This window comes from Cydia strobilella, chromosome 5, assembly GCF_947568885.1.
Source record: "Cydia strobilella chromosome 5, ilCydStro3.1, whole genome shotgun sequence".
In the NCBI taxonomy this organism is placed as follows: domain Eukaryota; kingdom Metazoa; phylum Arthropoda; class Insecta; order Lepidoptera; family Tortricidae; genus Cydia; species Cydia strobilella.
Genome location: NC_086045.1, coordinates 23322000 through 23332384, shown reverse-complemented (window position 1 = coordinate 23332384; position 10385 = coordinate 23322000). Strand labels below are relative to the sequence as shown.

The 10385-nt window shown below is 51.4% G+C and overlaps 1 protein-coding gene across 1 annotated transcript in view; it reads right to left on the bottom strand.

Moving 5' to 3' along the window:
- Nucleotides 1-1845: 1845 nt before the first annotated feature.
- The window catches only part of LOC134741636 (glycogen debranching enzyme-like), a 30521-nt gene continuing 21981 nt past the window's right edge, over nucleotides 1846-10385 (bottom strand). The window contains 5 exon segments of the mRNA XM_063674490.1: nucleotides 1846-2876; nucleotides 2972-3121; nucleotides 3630-3764; nucleotides 5530-5762; nucleotides 8083-8180. Coding sequence (XP_063530560.1) covers nucleotides 1887-2876; nucleotides 2972-3121; nucleotides 3630-3764; nucleotides 5530-5762; nucleotides 8083-8180 — 1606 coding nt within the window. The 3' untranslated portion in view covers nucleotides 1846-1886.

The window sequence follows — 10385 nt, the reverse complement described above, 5'->3', positions numbered from 1 at the left end:
GGGGTCGACTAAACTTAGTCCGTTTTAACCCTGCCAAGACACAGGTTTGCGCGTTTACCGCAAAAAAGTTAGAGTTTGTCGTGTCACCTCGTTTTGAGAGCACTCCCCTGACTGCCGCAGCCAGCATCGGAATCCTCGGCGTCGACATTTAACCAAATCCAAATCCAAATTAGCCTCAAAAAAGCTTGGTGTGCTCAAGATCGAGACAGTATTTCACGCCGGCCCACCGCCTACAGCTGTACAAAGCGCAGGTTCGCCCGCACATGGAATACTGCTCTCATCTATGGGCAGGGGCACCCCAATACCAGCTTCTCCCTCTGGACCGCATCCAACGAAGAGCGACTCGAATTGTCGACTGCCAGCGTATTTCGGAACGGCTTGACTCCTTGGCGCTGCGTAGAGATGTGGCCTCGCTCTGCATTTTCTATCGCGTGTATAACGGGGAGTGCTCCGAGGAATTGTTCGGATTAATCCCTGCCGCTTCTTTTCGCCATCGCCCTACGCGACAACATTACCATCCTTACCACTTAGATGGTTGGCAGTCCTCAACTGTGCGTTTCTCTAGAAACTTCCTGCCTCGCACAGCTAAACTGTGGAATGAACTGTCGCCTGCAGTATTTCCGGACCGATATGACCTTCAAACCTTCAAGAAAAGAGCGTACTCCCATCTTAAAGGCCGGCAACGCACTTACAACCCCTCTGGTGTTGCGGGTGTCCATGGGCGGCGATAATCGCTTACCATCAGGTGATCCGTCTGCTCGTTTGCCTCCTATTTCATAAAAAAAAAAAACTGAAAATTTCAACTGTCTAGCTATATTCAAAACTCTTAAGTCGAGTTTTGTAAAGAAAACCCGAGAATCTTCAGACCTGCTTATATACCGTTGCACGCAATATTTTTTCTAAGACAGCAGCAAACAAATAAAAATAAAATACAATTGTTGTACTATATTGTATGAATATTCACACTGCTACTATGACAAGCGCCGGGTCGCCCCACGCACCGCGCCGCGTTTCTAATTCAGTTGTTTTTGATATCACGGTATATTTAATTGACAAATACAAGTGCCGGAGTAGATAATAATAATGGGTGGCATTAAAACAATCATTTTATAAACAATCGATTTATTTCGTCTATGAAAAGAAATTCGACTCATTTTCGATCACGTTATTTCGTCGTATAAACTAATATAATTATTTTATTATTGATATGACAAAGAGATGGGGACAACGGAGAGACCGTCTCTGTCTGTTAGGTCTGCGGACGGACGCCTACCGCCCCGCCGCGACTGCCGGTACTTGAGCGGCAGCACCCGCGCCGGGCGCCGGGTAGCCGGCCGCCTCGTGCCCGTCAGCCCGTCGCCGTCGACGATGAACACGCGAGGGAGGTCGCGGCGCATGGGAGCGTAAAGGACCATTTACATGGTGCGAGTTTCTCGCCTCGACCATGCAATTATCGTAGCACGAGAAAAAATATGGCATCATCAACTATACGTACGATATCGTACAAGTAGGGGCGATAATCTCCTCGCCTTTGATGATTGGATGTCTCCGTATAAACAAAACTTTACTCGCCCCAAAACGTGCGAGAAATTCGCACAATGTAAATGGGCCTTAACGCGCCGGAGCGGCGGGGGTGGGGGGGGGGGGGCGTCGACAGCGGAACGAAGCGGAAGCAGCGGCAGGCCGTAGCGGAAGTAGCGGTCGCTGTAGGCGACGGTGGCGAGCGCGCCGCGCGACCCCGTCAGCAGGTTGTAGGCGGCGCAGGAAGCGGCGCACCGCCTGCAGGCGCGGCCCGGCCGCGGGCTCGTAGGGCTCGGCGTAGATGCGGTCGGCGGCGGCGGCGGCGGCGGCGGCGGCGGCGCGCGGCGGAGGCGGCGCGGGCGGCGTCAGTCGGCGAGCAGCGGGCGCGCTCGATGCGCCGCGCGCAGATCGTGCAGCAGCTCGAACAGGCAGCCGCTGGACCAGGCCTGCGTGGGGCACGAGTCGGGACAGGGGGCGCCGCCGGGGCCCGTGAGCTCGGGCAGGCCGCGCCACGGGGACCGCTTGATCTCGGCGGCCGACGCGGCGAGCGCGCGGTGCACGGCGGCGAGCGTCTCGGCCCGGCGGCCGGCGTCGTGCGCGAACGCGAGCCGCGCGCGCAGGTAGAAGCCGAGCGGCCACCCCCACTCGGGGCCCTGGTGGTAGTTGAACCCGTGCGCGACGGTCGGGTCGTCCGAGTTGTCCGAGTTGTCGTACTCGGGGCGGTACGACCAGTCCCCCGGATCGAGAGTTTTCAATCCGAGCGGGCCGAGGAGGAGTCTCTCGGTGTTGTCGAGCGCGAGCCACGCGTGCTCGGGGTCGAAGAGGTCGGGCGCTATGGCCATGGCGACCGCGGCGTTGCAGCGGAGCTGGTAGTCGGCCCAGGGCTGCGAGGCGCCGTGCGAGTCCTTGTAGATGGCGCGGCGGTTTATCAGGTCGGGGCGCAGGTCCTGCGCGGAGGGCGCGGCGGGCACCCAGAAGTAGCGCTCGAAGGAGCGCCGGATGCGCTCCGCCCACTGCGCGTAGCTCCACGACGTGAGCGAGCGGTACTTGTGCACTCGCGACACGCCCTCGTGCGGGAAGCGGCCGACGCGATGCAGCTCCGCCAGCCACGACACGGCGCCGTACGCCAGAGCCACCAGCTCGATGGCGCTCCCGTCCCTCGGTGTGGCGGGTCTCCCCCTCGTCCCGGCCCTATCGGAGGAGCCCATCTTGTCCATCCAGGTGCCGCAGTTGGCGTCGTTGCCGCCGTAGGGGAAGCCGGTGTCGAGTTGGATGCCGATCTGCACTCTGAAGCCCTTGTCCGTCATGTGCGCGTCGATCTGCCGCCCGGCGTTGCGCTCGCGGAACACCAGCCCCTGCGAGTACAGCGAGGTGGTTCATTTTAAAGACTTTATTAGAGGATGGGGGTTTCTATTTCGCTTTAAGTAAAAGTCCTGTAAAAGTTACTCGCCTGGAAGTGCACGGTGAGCGCCTCCTGCATGACGTCGCAGAGCGGTTGGTCGCGGGCGCCGGGCGCGGCGGGCGCACTGTCGTCGGTCGGGAACAGCCGCGACACCGGGTCGGACAGCAGCGCTCCGCCTTGCGGCGCTTCCGTCACGTACTAAAAACGACCAATATGTGAGCTTTTCTTTTCGCTTGGATTACGTTGTTTTCTCAAAGGACGTGATATGTAAGAATATGACTCAGAAACAAAGGAAATTGCCACCCGAAACGGCTCTAACGGCGGAGACGTGCCTCGATGAAGTGGGCGCGGTTGCGATGCAACTTAAAAACTAAACACTATTTTGGCAATAGAACGTCGTGGCTCCGTTGAATTATCATTTCCTCTTTATTATCATTTCCTCTGTCGAAAATAATTATCATTTCTTCAGACGAAGCAAGACTTCGAAGATCTTCTCGTGGCAATGTTCTCGTGGAGCGGCATGATTTGTAGAAGAGTGGAGTCGTGGACTATTTTTTTATCTGTTAACTTCATATTTAACAGAGATTTCTTTTGACAAGTCTACATTGGAAACTGTAGGTCTTAACGTTAAACAGAGACTGTAACCATAATAAATATATCATTGCATGACTGTTTGTTTCATAATTAAAAAAAAACAAGTATTTACCTGTTTAATGGCCTGCAGCCACCACCAGACGGCGTCCCTGCAGTTAAAGCGCGCGTTGTTTCCACCATCGAGCAGGTTCGGGATGAGGCCGTGTCTCAAACACGCCGCGAAACCGAGGATGTGCGCGCGGGCCTCCTGCGGACACGAGTCAATTCGAGAACGTGGTTATTCAACGTTTTTTTTTTACCAGACGGCCATCGGCCTCCGGCTTTCCGGTTTCACTTTCATTTGCCAGATTGTATGGCTTTTATCGGCGTCTTGTTTTCTGCAGAGCAAAAGTTAGAGTTCGCAGGCCAGATTTGACCCGGAGTATTCCAATGGGAAAAATGAAGGGTTTCTCAGTGCGCAGGTTGAGATTTTGTTTGAGTGTGCGTGCGGCGACCATAGATATAAGTCGCGCACACATACAAATCGCGCGCGGTGCGTTTGTATGAAGATAACATACTTTGCCCTGTTTCTACTATGGCATAGTTTAATCCAAACATGGCACAGTACAGCACACACCTGGTATCTCCCCTGGAGCAGCAAGGTGCCGCGCAGCGCGATGAAGGTGTCGCGGCCCCAGCAGCGCGCGTAGCCGGTGGCGAAGTGCGGGAGGCCGGCGGACAGAGGAGGGGGGGAGGGGGCACAGTACAGCACACACCTAGTATCTCCCCTGGAGCAGCAAGGTGTCGCGCAGTGCGATGAAGGTGTCGCGGCCCCAGCAGCGCGCGTAGCCGGTGGCGAAGTGCGGGAGGCCGGCGGACAGAGGAGGGGGGGAGGGGGCACAGTACAGCACACACCTGGTATCTCCCCTGGAGCAGCAAGGTGCCGCGCAGTGCGATGAAGATGTCGCGGCCCCAGCAGCGCGCGTAGCCGGTGGCGAAGTGCGGGAGGCCGGCGGACAGAGGAGGGGGGGAGGGGGCACAGTACAGCACACACCTGGTATCTCCCCTGGAGCAGCAAGGTGTCGCGCAGTGCGATGAAGGTGTCGCGGCCCCAGCAGCGCGCGTAGCCGGTGGCGAAGTGCGGGAGGCCGGCGGACAGAGGAGGGGGGGAGGGGGCACAGTACAGCACACACCTGGTATCTCCCCTGGAGCAGCAAGGTGCCGCGCAGTGCGATGAAGATGTCGCGGCCCCAGCAGCGCGCGTAGCCGGTGGCGAAGTGCGGGAGGCCGGCGGACAGAGGAGGGGGGGAGGGGGCACAGTACAGCACACACCTGGTATCTCCCCTGGAGCAGCAAGGTGTCGCGCAGTGCGATGAAGGTGTCGCGGCCCCAGCAGCGCGCGTAGCCGGTGGCGAAGTGCGGGAGGCCGGCGGACAGAGGAGGGGGGGAGGGGGCACAGTACAGCACACACCTGGTATCTCCCCTGGAGCAGCAAGGTGCCGCGCAGTGCGATGAAGGTGTCGCGGCCCCAGCAGCGCGCGTAGCCGGTGGCGAAGTGCGGGAGGCCGGCGGACAGAGGAGGGGGGAGGGGGCACAGTACAGCACACACCTGGTATCTCCCCTGGATCTGCAAGGTGTCGCGCAGTGCGATGAAGGTGTCGCGGCCCCAGCAGCGCCCGTAGCCGGTGGCGAAGTGCGGGAGGCCGGCGGACAGGGGAGGGGGGGGAGGGGGCACAGTACAGCACACACCTGGTATCTCCCCTGGAGCAGCAAGGTGCCGCGCAGTGCGATGAAGGTGTCGCGGCCCCAGCAGCGCCCGTAGCCGGTGGCGAAGTGCGGGAGGCCGGCGGACGGGGGAGGGGGGGGGGGGAGGGGGCACAGTACAGGACACACCTGGTATCTCCCCTGGAGCAGCAAGGTGCCGCGCAGTGCGATGAAGGTGTCGCGGCCCCAGCAGCGCCCGTAGCCGGTGGCGAAGTGCGGGAGGCCGGCGGACAGGGGAGGGGGGGGAGGGGGCACAGTACAGCACACACCTGGTATCTCCCCTGGAGCAGCAAGGTGCCGCGCAGTGCGATGAAGGTGTCGCGGCCCCAGCAGCGCCCGTAGCCGGTGGCGAAGTGCGGGAGGCCGGCGGACAGCGTGACGGAGGCGGGCGGCTGTGGCGGGTGCGGCGGGGGGAGCGCGGGGGAGGGCGCGGGCAGGTGCGCGCTCGGGACGGCGCCCGCGAACTGCACGCTGCACAGCGCCAGCGCGCGCGACAGCTCACCTGCACGAATACGAACAAGAATCACCTGTCAGCGTGCCGCGTGCCGTCCCCGTCATCTCTATTATCATTGATTTACACTATTTTTATTATAGATTTAAGACTCAAACCTCTAGACGTATGTACCTACCTTTTTAGGGTCGATTAACTTTTTCACATCTACGCGTTTTTATAATTTATCACTTATGTTATAATGAATTAACCAAAAAGTCTATCTAACTAGAACTTAAAAACGAACAGAATTATTTTAATATGTCGATTATTCTTGGTGACCCAGGAGAATTTTTTTCTTCAATACAAAACGAGCGTGTCCCTATCGCATATCAGCACTATAGTTCTGTAACGTAACTTAAAAAAAATGTGTGGTTCTAGGAAACCACGATGCAAGTGAATAACAAAAACATAATAGTAAAGTAAATAAATTAAAAAAAAAAAAAAAAGTAAGTGGGTAGTTGACTGCCCCGCACGTCAGACCGCCTCTTGGCAAAATAAATCAAATCCTCTTGGCAAAAAATAAGTAGTTTTATTGCTTTCAATAGGGAATATTACGCGAAACTGCGCAGGGGGCGCCACTACCACAATTTGAGGGTATATCGCGAAACAAGAAAATCAAAATTTCGTTAGTAACATCTGTAACAAGTGACAACTCTTGCATATTCGAGCGATAAAGAGGCAGATAGCAAAATTTCGAATTTGCGCTTCCCGGTAGATCCTCTGTACACTTTAGCATGTCGCGTGATGCATCAGCATTAGTAAAATTCTGCCTTATTCCATTCATAGTCTTTAAAATAAGCATACGACTGTTTGTTTTTGAACATCACGGATACAATACTTAACTTATTAAGGCTGATATTTGCTTGTAATTTCATACACAATTTTAAGGACTGTAGACCTTATGAAATAAAATTTTCTTCTTCTTCTTCTTCTTTAAAAATTATGGCTTCAGCCCAGTGGGACTATTTCGCCAGTATCAAGGTATTAAGAGGTTTAAAAACGACAAATATTGTACGGTTGTACAAGACAGTGTACGGTGATTTGTTAGCTCTTGTAAATCGATAGCTAGACTTTACAACAAGCACGTGGACTACCGGCCGTTGACTCCAAGATGGTGGTTAAACGCGGTTCAAAATTAATTCTCCATTCACTGCACACTACCACATTAGTTTACTGTATAATAAGCTATCGATATTACACTTTAAACAATATTAATGAGCAAAAAACAAAGTAATTAATCACGATGCTAACTATCAAGATGGCGCTCGAACCGGAAGTCTCATGAAATAAAATTATGAAAACGGATTATATCGGATTTTTATTTTTGTATGTGGGTATTTTTGCACTTTGTAGCTTTTCCTCAGTCACCCGTTGACCACAAACGCTGTAAAGGGTTCGAACCATCGGGGTGTATTTTAAATTCATTCATTTTATTTCATGAGTAGCTATCGCGGTTACAACAATATTTTGTCTAAATAATGAAATTTATGCGCGGCTCGTATTCGCAAATTGCGCAATACAAAACTGATTATTGTTCTCTGCGTGAAATAATATATAAAAACACATACAAATTCAACACATTTTTTTTTGGATAAAAATCTTTCTCGATTACATGAAAAAGTTGATCGACCCCTTAACACAATCGGACTTTAAATATAATATAATATAAATACTTTTCATTTTATATTAAGATGAAAGTTTTTGGAAAATTGGAATTGAGTAACAATGTACTATATGTATGTTACTTACCGGCGCGGCTCTCGGGCGTCATACGCGCCAGCGCGGCGCGCGTCACCGCGTCGTGCGCCGCGCGCAGCGTCGCCTCCGCGTACGCAGTAACAATGTGCTATATCTATGTTACTTACCGGCGCGGCTCTCGGGCGTCATACGCGCCAGCGCGGCGCGCGTCACCGCGTCGTGCGCCGCGCGCAGCGTCGCCTCCGCGTACGCAGTAACAATGTACTATATCTATGTTACTTACCGGCGCGGCTCTCGGGCGTCATACGCGCCAGCGCGGCGCGCGTCACCGCGTCGTGCGCCGCGCGCAGCGTCGCCTCCGCGTACGCAGTAACAATGTGCTATATCTATGTTACTTACCGGCGCGGCTCTCGGGCGTCATACGCGCCAGCGCGGCGCGCGTCACCGCGTCGTGCGCCGCGCGCAGCGTCGCCTCCGCGTACGCAGTAACAATGTGCTATATCTATGTTACTTACCGGCGCGGCTCTCGGGCGTCATACGCGCCAGCGCGGCGCGCGTCACCGCGTCGTGCGCCGCGCGCAGCGTCGCCTCCGCGTACGCAGTAACAATGTGCTATATCTATGTTACTTACCGGCGCGGCTCTCGGGCGTCATACGCGCCAGCGCGGCGCGCGTCACCGCGTCGTGCGCCGCGCGCAGCGTCGCCTCCGCGTACGCCGGCACCAAGTACCTACAACAAACAGACGCTTAAAAACATTAACACATTCTATAAATTCGTTACAACCATTTTCAAGACTCCATAGGATCATCACTATGAATATTAGTAACATAATACGAGTAGGTATAGGACAGAGAGAGTTCAAAAAAAGTTTTCTAAGACAATATAGAATACAGAATTAGAGATAAATATTCAGATTACGTCACCGCAATGAGAGCAACACAATCACAGAATAAATAATAGTATTATCATACAGAACGGCCACGCACCGCCCCGCCCCGACTCGAATTACCTCGCCCCGCGACACCAGATTGCTGGCTTTTCGCCGGCCGCTCAGTTCGGTTAGCGACGCGGTCACGCGATGACGGAACGTTCAAAATGCCGATGTATTGTGCGATGTATGGATGCCTACCAAATTGGAGAAATAAAGAAGTTTTTTTTAAATATGTACTTAATAATACTTATACCTAACATGTAGGTACCTATACAATACTAATAATACATCAAATAACGCGTTTTCTACAATCACATTCACTTAAACTACAATTTGTCCCCAAAACCCAAATGTACGTCAATATAACAGTGAAAAAGGTGTGATAATATTTAGATAGGATTTCGTTGAACTTACGAATGTTAGCTAACATTCAACTACCTACAGGTAGGTACACTAGGTACATAGATTTTATTCCTTCGTAAATATTTTGTTTTTTGTTACACTTTTATCATATCTAACAAAATATAATATCTAATATTTATATAATCGTTTAAATTAATAAAAACAATAATGCAAAAACCTATTTTATAATAATTCCGCTTTCAAAGTAGGTACAGTTGAGTGTAAGATTATAAACCGACCAAGGACCAATTGCTTGGTGAACGGTAGATTACCCATACAATTTCGTTTGTTTACGTTTCGGTCGGGTTATCCTGCGTGTCACCCTGCGTGTGCACGGCCGGCCGCGGCCCGCTCGTGTCACTTCGGCAGGCCTCGAGAATGTTCGGCTTCGCCTTCGCCGTATGGCTGTGTGTGTTGTATTTGAAACTTTAATACTCAAACCATGAATAGAAATATGAACGCTGCGCTGTATTCTCATAAATATGACGGTCATAAATGGGAAGAATAGAACCGCGTAATGTAAATTTTGCGAACTTAAAAATTGTTTCTTTAATTAAGGAATAAAAATATTTCTATTCCCTAGATATTTACATTACGAGTATTACGACAACGCTCCGTGAACTCAAACACATCTAATGGCAGCCCTAAGCAGCTTACGCACACAAAGACGCGTGTACAAACGTGCCGTTCACACATATAAACGCAAGCGAGTTTTGATGTATGGCGTGTCCGCCCTGTGACACAATATAACATCCCTTAGTTATCGCCGAGAACGTACCGATATCTTAATCCTTTATAAAATGGGTGTTATTTAATCGATCTGCAAATAATTCCTATTTTGATAAACAAAAATATATATTTGGTCAGCCAAAATGTGTATTTGATCAGCAACTTAAGGTTAGCAAGTATTTCAAAATCAGTTCGCAATTTATGTCATAATGAGCTGCTCTAAATTGATTTGGTTGGCAAATTAATTATTTGATCGGCAGTAAGCGATCCACCATTAATCAAATTTTGTTAAGCAGTCAGTGCCTCAGTGGGTAAGCGGATTATTTCATTTTGGGTAAACAAATTAACTAATTCGCAAAAATTGGTTAGCTGATGCTGAGCTGAAGGGGGTATTACCTTTGCGGATCAGCTGATTTTTAGGGTTCCGTACTAAAAGGGTGAAAACGGGACCCTATTACTAAGACTTCGCTGTCCGTCCGTCTCGTCTGACACCAGGCTGTATCTCATGAACCGTGATAGCTAGACAGTTGAAATTTTCACAGATGATGAATTTCTGTTGCCGCTGTAACAATAAATACAAAAAAACCTAATAAAATTTAAGTGGGGCTACCATACAACAAACGTGATTTTTTTGCCGTTTTTGCGTAATGGTACGAAACCCTCACGCAAACCCTTCGTGCGCGAGTACATCTCGCCCTTGGCCGGTTTTTTAAACAAAAAAAATATTGGTTATCAATTTAGACTTCCCTTTCATTTTGTTAACGTGAGTGACCTGTTATTAATATGTTTAATAATTTTGCCGCTCAACTATTTATTAAGCAGATGGATATTGGTTATAATGTTGACCGTTTGTGAATTATTTGCTGAACAAG